Source organism: Hibiscus syriacus, unplaced genomic scaffold (assembly GCF_006381635.1).
Source record: "Hibiscus syriacus cultivar Baekdansim isolate YM2019G1 unplaced genomic scaffold, ASM638163v2 tig00117056_pilon, whole genome shotgun sequence".
In the NCBI taxonomy this organism is placed as follows: Eukaryota; Viridiplantae; Streptophyta; class Magnoliopsida; order Malvales; family Malvaceae; genus Hibiscus; species Hibiscus syriacus.
This window is the reverse complement of record NW_024063539.1, coordinates 147,025-162,250: the sequence shown is the minus strand read 5'-3', so window position 1 is coordinate 162,250 and position 15,226 is coordinate 147,025. Positions and strand designations below refer to the sequence as shown.

The 15,226-nt window shown below is 32.0% G+C and overlaps 1 protein-coding gene and 1 non-coding gene across 2 annotated transcripts; one reads left to right on the top strand and one right to left on the bottom strand.

Annotated features, from left to right (window-relative positions):
* Positions 1-2,567: 2,567 nt before the first annotated feature.
* Positions 2,568-2,643, top strand: TRNAT-UGU. Its single transcript has one exon. It is a non-coding gene; the product is annotated as a tRNA-Thr (tRNA).
* Positions 2,644-3,537: 894 nt separating this feature from the next.
* LOC120197914 (dolichyl-phosphate beta-glucosyltransferase-like) lies at positions 3,538-7,272 on the bottom strand (the record flags this gene model as incomplete). Its single annotated transcript, XM_039199310.1, has 10 exons — positions 3,538-3,817; positions 4,818-4,882; positions 5,012-5,095; positions 5,196-5,324; positions 5,398-5,487; positions 5,599-5,733; positions 5,940-5,985; positions 6,453-6,559; positions 7,042-7,090; positions 7,175-7,272. Coding segments are annotated over 10 exons (990 nt in total), but the record flags the coding sequence as incomplete, so codon positions are not given.
* Between the last annotated feature and the right edge of the window lie 7,954 nt (positions 7,273-15,226).

The following is a 15,226-nucleotide window of genomic DNA, read 5'->3' as shown; positions in this document are numbered from 1 at the left end:
ATGAAGTGACAAGAACAACATTGAGCACCAAAGTGACTAAAATACCCTTATGACCAATGATTAGTAAATAATTGGATTCATTAAGGAATCCAAATAAACCTGGATATTACATTGCCTTTTAAAAGTTATGGAACACAGTTTAAGTTGGTCAACCAACGTTAATGCTATGTCAGTACCTGAATGGCATAAATACCACTTGAATGCTAGTTCGTCTCCTTAAGTTTGGATTGATGATAATTATGGAAGTACTTAGCGCAGCTCAACTCAATACTAGAGCACATTCGATATTAAGAAATGGATATTTGTGAGATAAATCAATCACGAATACCAAAATGATTTTTGTATATGACCAAAGTGAAATGAACGGAAGTAAAACATGTATCCGAAACTTAGAAGTGTCTGAATTAATCTGGAAAACTCTGAAGTAACCGGGATAGACTTGCGTGCTAAACGAACTAAGTAACCTCAATGATTGAGGATTTAATAGGTGATTGGATGAGTTTGGAAACACTGATAAATATATATGATGAATTGTCTTTATGGGTCATGAATAATGAATTAAGTATGTCTGTATTTTCTGATACCGTTGAAACGTGAAAATGAAATAAAGACCATAGGAAGATCTATTCAGCAATGATTACGAAGATGATTTAAGTACAAGAATTGTTAGTATTAAAGAATGAATACTTGGAAAGGCAATAAATTGACGAGTCGACAAGCATTAGTTCTAAGAGTTGTTCAGTTTGAATAGTTCGATAAACCGATCGATCAACATGAATTATAATGTCTGGAATCTTCGTTTCTCTTTTATTAGCTCAAATTACTCTGGTTATTCCTGAACGCTTTCCTGATACACACGAATCATAGTGGAATTCTAAAGTATCAACTTTAAATGTATGATTAGATCGGTTAGTAATTGATTCTCTCCAATAGGACCTTGTTCTTAGAATCTGATCAAATTGCACGAGTTTCATGTTATTCTTACCGATAATTACAAAATGCCTCTGAAAAATACTTGGATCCTCTAGTGTGTTCCCTATGTACTACATAATTGTTTTATCTGTTTTGAAATATGGTACACTAAAATCTATGGTTACTGTTTTATGATGCACCGACTTACCGGTGATGGTTTATGGACTATGACTGATATATGATTATTGGTTTTCACTGATATATGATAACGATGATTACGGACCTAATGTGACTCTTGGGTAGGCTCACAGGCCCCAAGATGCACCATTAGGTTGGCTCCATTTTGTCGTGTGCTTAGGGTAAGCCCTATGGACTTACGGGCCTAAGGATACAGGCCCAAAGTCTATCATTAGGTGGCTTCCTTTTTGTTGTGTGCTTAAGGTAAGCCCTATGGACGTAGTTTTGAGGAATTGCGGATGGTGTACATGAAAAGGATTTAAACTACGAGTTTCAAAAGTGAAACTTCATTATGATTTTATAATGATTTACTGAACTATTACTCGTTTATTGTACTTACTATGATTTTATTGTACTGTTGGAACACACTAGACATCCTATTCGATCTCATGAAAATGTCATACTATGAATGCTTCCTATGACCTAAGATCTTAATGGATTCTACTCGATGAACTACCAGTGGAACCCCATATTATTCCGACAACCGGTATACGTTTGATTCAATAAGGAAATTATATGGTTTTCCATTTATCTACATGTCCTATAGCATCACCTGGTAGTTCTGTATTACTGAGCTTTCCGAAGCTTACTCTATTACTCACAATTGCAGGTTAAAAGAATTGTACCAGTGCAACTATCAACATCAATAAGGGAGTTCTTTCGGGGTTGTTTGCAGAGTATGATACATGTGATTAGGGGGCATGTAGATTGTATTTTGTTTTTATATACGATTCTGAAAATTTGTTTTATTTCTGCATACTGATAAATCATTTTTATAAATTACATGTTTTTAATAAAAAATTTAAATTTTCTGCTATTTTTACGGTGGGTCGCTCCGGTGGCCCTAATGTGACACTCCAGATCGGATCGGGCTATCCGCATCGGTCTAAGGGGGTTACATTTAGATTCTGCAGCACGGGGGAGGGGGTTATAAATTCTCTCATAAATAAAAATGGTTAAACCATGAGTTTAGTCATTGAACTTCCTGCACTTCTTAAAACGGTATGCCAACTTTGAAATTTTATAATTTAATCCACCGATTCTTTCAAAATACCAATTAAATCCACCACTTTATAATTTCTTAAATTTAGCCCCTAAATTGGGGTGTTACAGATTAATCTGGATTAGATACTATAAAGGCGAGAGCGATCCTCCCACCTTAATTTTCTCCATACGTAAATATTATGATTAGAACTTCTAACTTTGTTTAAGAAATCTAATCTCTCATCTCACTAAACCAACTGATTGTCGGTAACGTTGTAAATTACTTTAATTACTATTCAAATTCTTTTATTATTAGAACTTTTTAAAATATTAAGTATCCTAATAATAATAATTATACTTTCAGTAAATAACAAAATTAAAAGACATATAAACAATGAAGTAAGTTTTTATCAAATTTGACTACTCACAACAGGGCCACTATAGCTCAGTGGCAGAGCGTCAGTCTTGTAAACTGAAGGTCTGTATGTAGTTCGATCCTGCATGGGGGCATTGTATAATGAAGAGTTTGTCCTTAATTTAAAAAATTATTGGAATGTAAAAACTTTTTATATTTATATATTTTTACTTACCAAACCAAAAAGAAAGTTTTGGTCACTTATATTATCATTTTATTTTAACCATTAAACTTTAAGTAAATTTAAAATAGTTTAGATATAAAATTTCAGTTTACTCATTTTTAATATATTTTTACTAAAGTATTACATCATCAAGTTTAACGACAATCAATAGCATTTAACATTTCAATTGAGAATCTCCCATCAATTTAACATGTTAAGGGCACGATACCAATTTTAACAAATAAAGTTTAATATTTATTTTACAACTTTTAAAGATTTAATGACCAAAGAGATTATGACATAATTTAATCATCATTTATGAACTGTATTTTATTTTATAATAATAGATATCAATATATATAATATATACATTCATTATAGAGTCATCATTTTGTTAAAAACAAAAAATCCAAGCAAGGAAAAGGTGTTTACTTCCTTTTCCTATTAGAACCTAATAAAAGAAACCTATTCATTCTCGACGCTCTGACACGAAGTGAGTATTAATCATGAGTATGTTTAATAATTTTTCAATAAATTTTAAGGAATTTTTAAAGAACCCATGTTGGGATATGAGTGAAAAAGTAGGAAAAAAGTACATATCGAATCCATATTATACTGCCAAGAATTCGTAAATGTGTAATAAAGTACTTATCCAAGAAATACATTCGTAATTCAATTTATCAAACTGTAAGAAAAGTTTTCCCCCCCTAAAAAGTGTTACCTCGATCAATATTACAACTGGAAAATACTGCATATTCCAGCCGCGGTGAACTGCAGAAAGAACAAGCTCGCATAAACTGGTTAAAGCTGATCGTAGAAGGTGTTGTCTGAAAGAGCGTATTAAAACCTAAGCTTATCACATCACTTGCACTGCTTCTCTTTGATTGCCATTGCTCGATGGATTGAGAAAATCCAGACATCAGGAGTTAATATTCCAGATCCGAGTTCTGTATCCTATGGACATGAGGGCAAGCTCCCAAAGCATATTCGGTATACTTAATGGATTTATCTTGGATCCGGGAATTTCAGACCAGTTTACAGATATCTCCAGCATTGGAATGCCGAACCATTTACAAAGGAAAACAAGTTCAACATCGAAACACCACCTGCACATATAATTTGAGTGTGATTCTAAGTCATTTAACATAAATTTTCAAACAGATCAGAGCAATGAATAATACAATATGATATCTGCTCTTGCTATCTAAATGCTAGACCTTGGACAAGTTAATTTAAAACAAACAAATCCCCAAGTGTGTTCAAGATGAGAGACATGAATTCATCTGGTTTTGATGGAAAGAAAATCGAAATTTTCTATCGAAAATTACTTGGCAAATCTTTTCAGAACAGTGGAGACAAGGAAGGATGAAACAAACATGAACACAAATATCTATTACTAACAGGATAACTTAATTCCTTTTTTGTTATTTCTGTCTGTTCTCAACAACTAAAAAACTGAATTTCCATCATGAGTTCATCTCCATCCATTTCTTTCTAATTTTCTATTGTTTATTTCTCCTTATTTGATGCTTATCTTTAAATGGGAAACATCAGAAAAGTAGAAGAGTATCAAAGAGAAAACAAGCATGTCAATGGCAGTCAATGATCTAAGCACATAGTTTAGATTTGTTTTGAATTATTAACAATAGGATAAGCAAGTAATGACAATTAGGCTTTGCTTGGTTAAGTGGAAAAACAGGAGGAAAAAGAAAGAAAATAAATTGTGAGTGTAATTGGTAAGAAAGAAAAATGAGAGGGATAATCATTTTACATCCTCACGTGTAAAAGCAAATCATTATAATTAATTTGGAAGAAAAAGAACAGAGAAAATGCGAGAGAGATGTAAGATAATTCAAAATTATGTATTTTTCAAAAGCTTTATTTTCTTTCCTCTCATTTTTCAACTCTAACAAGCAACGAATGAAAGAAAATCACGTTTCTTTTATTTTATTTTTCCCATCTTTCCTACCAAGCACACTAATGGAAAAAAAATATTTTCCATATTTCTACTTATTTATCCCTTAAAATTTTCATTCTTCCAATTTTCTTTTCACTCTACCAAGCAAAGCCTTGAGGATAGGCGTTGGATATTGTCTCCGAGATCACCTTTTCAACCGGATGTTGGTAAAAAGCTTCCTTGCTGCAGACCTAGTAAACATCTTAAAACCACACTGCATTTTATGAAGAAATCCAGATCAGGAAAACTTTTATAGACGATTCAGTAAATATTTTGTTAGTAACAGAGAGAAGATGTTACTTTAGGGAAGAAAATTAGAAATCTATACAAAAAGGGAACACACCTGTGTATCACGAATACCAGGACCAGCAGCCAAGAGAACCACAAGATGAAAACCCTTCATCAAGAAATTGCGGTACCACTTCCTCTAGAACATAGAAGAATTTAAAAAATTCAACAAGAGCTCTGCCACTTAGAATACAATATTAAAATATGACTAAATAACAAGCCTTGTGAGTAAACTTAACTGTAGCCAGAGCTTTTTCCTCAAGATGGGCACGAGATCCAATCGCAACTATCGGGATATCAGATATTCTAAAAGTTGCCTTATCAGCTGCCGGATCACCATGATGATCTTTTCTTGCAACTGCATGAATCTGAAGTGTAAAACATCAGATAATCTGTACCACACGGTATATCTTTACAAAGGGTAGCCAGTCTTTTACAAACCTGATTTTCAAGTTTTTCTAGGTCAGTAACCTTGGTAGCCCCATCGGCATCTAGCATTAGAAGTAATTCACCACGTGAATGTAGCATTCCCTGTTTTACAATGCTTTCACAGAGGTAAAGTGCTTCAATCCATAGTTATCATGCAGGGGGCATCAGAAAATGTTTGTGAATATCCAAATGAATGGTTTAGGTTAGACTCACTTTTCTTATTGCTTCTCCTTTTCCATGGTTTTTACCAAGAAGGATAACCCTCACATTGTTTACACCATACTTTTTTACGAAGTCAAAAGCTACTCTCTTTGTTCCATCCCTACTTCCATCATCAACGATCAATACCTGCATGTCGAGCATGTAAGAGGCATGCATGCATCAAACATAAATTTAAGTGGTATGTTTTCTTCAAAAAGGAAAATAATGGTTGTTGTACCCAGAGGCAGTGAGCCAGAAATACAATTAACCTATTTCATGATAGGCTGCTGAACATAATAGACTTCACAAACCGATTTAACTGATCCAATTAAAAGACAAAAAAAGAAAGGTACCTCATAAGAAAATGATTTATCATTTGTTTCCCGTTGTTGAAGATAACTGCAAAGGAACACAATCAAACGATTACTATTTAACATCACAATCTTCTCAGTGACAACAATGGGTGTAGTTTCAAATTAACTCATCGAAACATGTCTAAGAAACAATATTTTTTTGTCTTGAAAAATGTCTAAGAAGCCCTATTTTTTATCCTGAAAACAAGGCAATGGTTAATCAAAGCTACAAATAGAGAACGAAGAGCTAAAGAAAGAAAAAAGTCCTTAATTTTATCGTTATGATGCGAGGAAAAAATCAATTAATTGAATAATCCTGCATTTTCATGTCTACTTTTTTTCGGCCCCTTTTATGCGAAGAAATCAGATTGACATGCTGGCATTCAAGATATTACTAAATACTAACTATTGACGATACACATTCAGCATTTTTCATATTTGTTATCACAAACCATCCAACTGAAGCATATATGTTCTGACTTTAAGGATTTAGAAAAAGAAGCACTAGCTTACTTCATAGTTTCATCAAGAGCACCAGGAAGCCTATACTCTTCATTGAAAGCAGGAATGATCAGTGACAAGTATTTCTCTGCTGGATCGAAAATACTGGGACAAGGAACCTGGAAATAAAAGATGCATCCAGCAAACTCTTAGAATCTGTACCCATTTCAAATATATCGTCATACCATAAATAAACAAATTTAAAATAGAAATCTCATATTAAACAGAATGAACTCGAAAACGGAGTTACAGAATTCTAATCGGTATAATTAGTTCTTGCACATATTTCTAAAAACATAGACTTCTTCACACAAAAAATGAAGTGGGAAATGCTATCAATTCTCTAACCTTTTTTATTCTTTTTTCCTATTCACTTGTTGGAATGAAAGGAATTATAAAACTAAGTACCATTTTCACGAACTTAATTAGCATTTATGACTATTTTGTTACATTTAGCTTCTGAAAGTTGGCTCTTCCATTAATTTCCAAACAGAAGTCAAAGGAAAGCAAAAATAATCGGAGTTTGACAATTTCCCGGCAACCAAACAAGCGATTGCAGAGAACAATTTAAATTTAAAACAATAGGTAAGAGGAATTTTACCTGTTTCAATGATTTCGGATCCTCAAAGATCGCCGGCGCTTCAACATGACTAAATTGGAGAAAGAAGAGAGTATGAATTAAAACGAAATCAAATAAAACCAAAAACGATAAAATTAGGGTTAAAAAAGAGTACGCATTATTGTGACGTCTTCTGTAGGCTTCCAGAACGATTACAGAAACTAAACCTAAAACAAAGATCAAAACCAAAACCGCCAAAAAACTCCAGCATCGTTAGTAAAACCTCCATTTCCCCTATTTTTCGGTTATCTTTACTTTCCGCCCAAGCTTTTAGCTGTTGGTGAGTAGAGGCGAGATTTAACAGAGACTTTTCTTCAACGAGAATGAAAATTCGGTCGGTAGATTTAACAGAGATTCTTAATCTCGTGGTCGTGAGTTCGAACCTTAAAGTAAGAGATTAAATATTAGGGTAAACTACCTAAATACTTATTGAAATTTTAAATAAATTACCTATTTGGTATCTCGCTTATTTCTTATTTTCATCATTCAATTACTTTTTTATAAATTCATATATAATATTATTATTTTTTTTTATTTTGTTCACCGATCATTAATTTTTATTAAAATTAAATAAAAATATATTATAATATAATATAATAACAATTTTAATCATAAAAATTATCTTATCATCGTTTTAAATATTTGTGACAAAACTAAAAAAAATTAATTTCCCATTTTCTCTCCCAATTTCTCGTCATTACAAATTGCTTTCCCTATCTCCAAGCCACCATCGTATGCTCTTGGAACTTGCAAATAGGCCACCCCATATGATTTGTCACATTTCGACCATCTTAAATAATCAGCTCGCGAAATCACTATCTCACTTGATATGATCAGAGGACGTTCGATCTCTGTCATTCGGTGTACCCTAATCTGTGTTAATAATTTTAGTAAGGCATAATGTCAAAATTAATTTTTATTGTTTATTAAAATAATCATTTTAGATTTTATTTTCTCTTAGTACTTTGACTTAAATATTTTATTATAAGATAAAAAGATTTCTAATATTTGATAAATTAATCAATCTGACTTTATTTTTTTTTCCGAGGCATTTGGCCCTCAACATTTTGTTTTAGAATAAAAGAACTCCTATTTTTTAGTGTTAATCTTCTTTTAACAAATGTTTTCCATCTATAGAAGGTTTTTTGTTTCGAGATTAAACGTTAGAACCAAAATACTCTAAAAAAATCAAAACAATTATTTTAATACACATTAAAAACTAATTTTAACATTATGCCTTTTAGTAAACCCTTCTGTCCCAAACCCCTTCCATCGCACCTGACGAACACCAATTCGTTCTTTATTGCTCCTCCATCTACTCACCAACTCACACCCGATAACTCACTCTAACCCTTCACCCAAACAACCCATGGATCCCCAAAAATGGTTCCCCTCAATTCAAGATGAGGAAAAACCATTATTATCACTATTATTATTATTATTATTCTAACTGAAGCACTATTAATTTCTTAATTTGTTCACCAATTTTAAGTTAATATTTATCAGGTTGGAGCATAATATTTATCAAAGTGTATAAACAGTCATTATCAAGTTGATGATAACAAACAATTTATAAAAATTATAGTCCAAAGATAAAATAAAAAACTAAGAGATAAAATTTAAAACGAATTATTATCAAAAAGAGCAATTAAAATTACATTGATGTTCTATATTAGTTAAGGAACTTGTCAAAAATTAACCTAAAATAAAAGAGGAATCGAAGAAATAAAAAAAAATCAATAAAGACGAAAAGTGATCATTGTTAATCAGTTTTCAATCGAGCTGAATTATGTTGTAAAATTAGATCATTATCGTTAGAGATCAGCTTTGGAGAGGTATGTATCTGTCTTATATCCTTGAAAAGCTTTGAAAATATTTAATACTAATACTAATATTTTGTATAATGTAACCAAAAAAGAAAAAGAAAAACAAGAAAGCAACAAGTGTGATAAAACCAGATAGATATGAATCACAAAATCAGTTTAAGAAACTAACTGGTTGTAAATAGGAAGCTGTTGGTTCAATGAAAAGCAGTAATGAAGTTGAACATGGGCAGTAATGCTGATCGCTTACCCATATGGATCATGTTGAGGCTCCCCGCTACAACTCTGCTTCGGCCTCACATCCGAAGGACTTAAGTTCAGTGCATGCTCATTTTTGTGGGCCATAAGTTGCTCCTCAAGGAAGACTTGCAGGTGACAACAAGACCTGTATATGTACTCGGCAAAGAGTTAAAGCAACAATTTGATGATCAGTGCTTGCGTCCCAGCAAAGACACTTGTTGCTTAAAAAATCGTCTACGCCATCAACAACGTAAAAGGTGTGCGCTTTTAGATTTTGAATTTCAATTTAATTTTTTGCGACCAAAGCTCGATTAACTGCCTAAAAATCCAAGCCACCTAAATCTTTCCTTTTAACTTAGTTACTCAACAAATGTAGGATATACCTTTCCTTGCATCAACAAAATTTCACCACCAAAACCTGACGAGAAAAACATTTATTTCATTGCAAAAAATCAAATGAATGACGAAACTCTACATAATATAAGTTGGGATTGTTATCGTAACTGCCTTGATCAATGTTTCTCTCATTGCAGCAGATAATTTTCTATAAAATATACTTTATTTTTTAAATTCATTTTTTCGAATAAGATGATAAGAAAATCTTTTTAAGAACTAAAACATTCATTTAAACTATTCAAAAGTGTGTATAAATCAATTAAATTATTTAGACTAAATGATAATTCAATTCAAAATCAAATTATAAACCGAACAGTTAAAATAAAAATTTAAAGATAAATTTTTAAATAAAATAAAAATGAAAGTTTTACCTCACAAATTATCCATTTAAGAAGTTAGTGGGAAATTATAAAATTATGAGAGCCAGGTGAATTTAAGGTCCACAAAAGATTACCTTGAATTTTTTTAGTCCACGTAATGACTCATGCATTGATTTGTATTAAAGAAATTGTATCACCAGATTGATCTGTATTACTATTATCTAATAGGATTGAACGGATCATATATTCATTTCATTTTATGCTATTTTTATATCCTATTTCATTTTATTTTTTATATTATAATTTTGTTACGTTCTATATTTCACTGTATATTGTAATTAGTATTATAAATTTATTTAAATAAAACACTTAAATAATTAATATTTAATTAAATTTATATTAGTTTTAAAGTCTTGGGCGTGGATGGTTTTGCTGCAACAGCCTAACATAAGGTTAATTTAACACGATCTCTAATTTAAAATATTATTTTGTTCAATCTAAAAAGTTATATAAATTTATGATATTTTCGATTTTAACCGAAAAATTACATTAGGGATTTTAGGGCTTATAACAAAAAATGTTACGATGAATGTAATATTTTCAATTACAATTGAAAATTTTACTTTGTCCAAGTTAAAATATTACGCTCTTGATAAGACTTTCAGTTGTAACTCATTTTTACTATTTTTAACTTTGTATTAACAAATTGTATTTTATAATTTTCGCAAGCATTTAATAGGTAATTGGTATTAAAAGCAAGCTTGATTTATTATTGGGTTCATTTGTTAATAAAATTTTGGGTAAATTATGAATTTAGTAACTAAACTTTGTTCTTTCTCATATTTCATTCACTATACTTTTAATTTTTTTAATTTAATAAATTAATTTTATACATTGAAATTTTTAGACTTCATCATTTTATCATTAATAGCAGTTGATTACATGGCTTATTTTAATATTAAAAGCAGTCATGTATGATTTACATTTTAAAAAATAAAATTCGTCAGATATTAATATTAGTCAACCGAAAATTCTGTAAACCCAAGCTTTAATACACGCATTAAGCCAAAACCAACCATCATCAATCCCCCTTCACCTTAAGGGTACGTTTGGTTCACGGAATGTAAGATTACCAGTGGGAATAAAATATTATCAAGGAATAGGATTACTGGGAATATTATATTTTATATTTGGTTGATTTAGCAGGAATATAAGATATTTATATATTTTCTTTAAAAAATTTAAATTCATAAAATTTATATAATATTTTTACAAAATTAAAAATATAAAGAGATTTAATGAAAGGGTAAAATTTTAATTATAGATTTTTTTTATAAATCCAAAAATGAAAGGGTGCGTTTGGTTCACGGAATGTAAGATTACCAGTGGGAATAAAAGATTACCAGGGAATAGGATTACTGGGAATGTTACATTACTGTGTTTGGTTGATTTGGCAGGAATGTAAGATTACAGTGTTTGGTTGGAGGAATAAAAGATTACTGGAATGTATATTTTACCAAATTGTCCTTGTTCTATATTTGTTTTTTAACAAGTGAAATTCTAAATATTTAAATAAAAATTATTTATATAAAAATTCTATTTGTTGATAGTATATTACTTGAGTATTTAAATATATCATGTATTATTTTAATTTTAATTAATATTAAATTTTACATAATTTATGTAAAAATATATTAAAATTTTACATCAACATTTAACTAAATATATTAAAACAAGGTAGGTTTTTTGCAATGCTTAAATAAAATAAAACATTGCTTTTTCTGCTGTCTCAATGGATCATGTGTAAATCTTGCATACAAAACAAATACGGCTTAGAGCTATAGAAGTTTTCTTCCTCTCTGGAAACGAAACTAATGGCAAATATGGGTTATGCCATTTTGTAATGTAGATTTCGTTGTTTTTTTCTTGGGATGTTTGTCTTTTATTTGTTAGATATGGTTATTTTATCTTCCGTTCAAGTAGATTCGTTTAAAGATCTAATTATTCTCCCAACCTGTATGAACCAAATCTTGGACAAAAGATTTACGTATTGGATCTTGCCCCAACTTGGGTTTGTACATGGTAAAGAAAATTGTTTTTTTTTCAATTTAATTATAAAATTTTGAAATAGTTTACTATTTGGTGAATAATGATTTGGGTACAAAAGCCACAACCAAATCCATGGACAGATATGTTATCAGATGCATGACATGGAAAAACAAATTATATTACACGGTTGGATTCGATTATGGTTTCAACTCTCGAGGTGCATGTCGTTTTAATATATTATATACAGAAAAGAAAAATTAAGTACCAAAACAGAGCTATAAACATAATCTTTGGCCACCAGAATCACTTTGTATCGTGAAGTCTTCCTAAAGACAACTGTTGTCTCTCTAATCTAAAAAGGGAGAGGCAGGGTATTACTTTGCCAAGAAGTCAAAATTCATGCAATCAAGAAGGAATTGAAACATAGGATAAGCTGCAACACCACACGTTTTCTGAGTTCAGGTCACAATGGAACCTATTCCCCCCGAACCAAATCCAATAGCAAAGAGACTAAAACAGACGAATCATGTTAATCTAACTTATCCAACAATAGTTTAAACATGGAGAAAACATCACCTATTTCCAAATTTCAATACTTCATCACACCAAGAAAAAAACATCCAGAAACAAGTTTTCTGCAACTTCAAGAAGACAATATCCCACAATAAGCATAGAAAAGACCATTGTGCTAAAATCCACCCCAAAAATACCCATTTTCATATGGAATTCAACGAAAACCCTTAAAAGAATCACCAGTCTTGCCAGATCTTGCATCAGTCCATGCTTTGGCAATTGTTCTTTTCATATCCTCATCCCCTTCCTCGTACATATTCTGTAATTTACACAAACCGGCATTAATTTAGACATTGGGAATTTGTCAATAAAACACATTGTGAAACTGAACGAATATGTTAATCGTTAACCTCAGGTCTTTGTTCTTCAGTAGAAATTGCTTCACACAAACAAGGACAAGATCAGACTCAATGGATCTTTCATGCACTTCATCAAGAATAATAACCTTGTATTTAAGTGCCTGGAATCCCTTATCTCGCATTTCATCCAGCAAAACTCCAGCAGTTTTGAAAACAATCTTTGCCCTGTGAAAGAAAAAAAAAGAAAATGAACCTGAAATCTAAAATAGATTCTGACAGAAGTAAACAAAATTGCCTAGAAGTGGCGGCGGAAATTGAAGCAGACTGCTTGTACATCAAATCTTTTGTGCATTCATGGAGAAAGGAAAAAAGAAAGAGAAAAAGACAGGAGAGCAGCGCTTTTGAAATGGAAGAATTCAAAGTCCTTGTAACTCCATTTTGTAGACATCCCCGATTATACTTTAATAAAACGAAATGAAAAGAAAAGAACTCAATAAACACCATTGGAATTTGTTGAGGTTGCAATAGGAATTGGAATTTGTGGAGCAGCAGCAGGAGAAGCTCCATTTGCATCCTCTTTCAATGTCTGCAACAGAAGAACTCAATAAACAGCCAAGAAAAATGCCAAACACCATTGAATATGAAATCTTCTACACTGCGAAAGCAAACCCCGTGAAAAGCCTCTAAGAAAAACCCAGAAACTAGAAATGTTCAGGATATCTAAACTAGATTCAATATGAAGAATCGAATCAAAATAACATGACGGCGTTTCATTCAAAACATCAAATTTTCAATATCTAAGAAAAAGGGGGGGACCTTTTCCAAGTTCCGAATCTCAGAGGAAATAAAAGATAAAATACGTGGCCTCTTCGCGATGCATTGAAGCTGCTTAAGCTCCTCCAAATCTAGCACCAATTCTTCTGCCATTCTTTTCCAACCTTGTGAGAGAATTGCTGGGCTTTAAGCTTCTTCTCGTCATCAGCAGGAGAAGGAATTCTCGTCTTTAGAAGGGCTCCAAGCAAAACCTAATATGCCAGAAGCAGAAATCAACGCCAAATTGAAGAAGAAGAAAATTTTGTTTCAGCAGAACCAAGCGGGGAGAAGGATATTTTAGGAAGCAGGGGACGGGAATAAGAAAATACCTGAGGGAGATGGGGAATAACATTCCCGGAGAAACGGGAAAAAAAAACACTGTTGGTATTAATTTTTGACTGGTATTTGAGAAGGTGGAGAAACCAAACGTGGGTATCTTCAACCCGGAAAAAAACATTCCCCGTAGGAATGAAATATTCCATGAACCAAACGGGGCCTTAAGGGAATGATACATTCCTGATAATATACCCCAAAAATCTACTATTAATAATAAAATATTATTAATAATAACATTCACAATCAACCATCAACCAAACAGGGACATAATCCCACCTTCCCTAAACCAAACGACCCTAATAGTCATCATCACTGAAACCTGACCTGAAATCACCATCGTCTTATCCCTTTGGTCAAACTAAATCCCTAAAGCAAATCCAACACCAATAAGCTTTAAAATCAATAAACAATAAGCAAAAATCAGATTAAACAAAAGGACAAGAAGTACCATTATTAGACAACCATTGTTCAGATTTCAGGCTAACTCCGATTAGAAATTTGTACGATCAACAAGTGAACACGGTCGTAACGAATAATGTATCTCAATTGGGTGACGATCTGACGGTCTGATGAAGAGATAAACGAAAGAAAAGAACGCAAATTTCTCGTTTGTTTCGGGTTTGTATGTTATCCTCTAGAAAGATCTAACCCGAAAACTTAAAACATGAAGAAAAAAGAGTAAGTTTGTATCCTTACACGATCGGAGATGGCACCGCTGGTCGGAGCATGGTGGATACGGCAGGAAGAAGTACCAACAACAACACCTGATGCCAAGTTCCCAACAAACCATTTCTAATAACCATCACACGTAAAACAAGGTGTATTTCGTCAAAAACGACGTTGTTGAAATAGGAGATGGAGGAGAGCGAAGATAGAGTTAAAAAGGAGCTCAGATGAAAAAAACAGAAACAAAAAATAATAATTGTTTTAAATGAAAAAAGGGAAAAAAGTAAAATGACTCCATAAAAAAAGGATTAACCATGTTCATCTCTGTATTGATCAATGCGAGAATACGGATGCGGCTCATGTCATACATCTCCAGGCTCATAATCACTATAACTAGTCCACCACTACCACAACCTCGTTTTCCACCTGCACCCCACAACAAGACTGTTAATGAGTGGCTGGTGATGCGATGTTATTTGGTCCCTATCTTTAGACCTCATTTCTTTCTCGCTCTATCTTTCTTCTCTAACAATTAACAACAACTTTCATCTAAGGTAACAGAAGGTCACTTTGGAGATTTGACCAATATTTTTTTAAATTTTTTTACATGAATTTTAAAGATTAAAGAAATCATTTTGTTATGTCAAGTCAT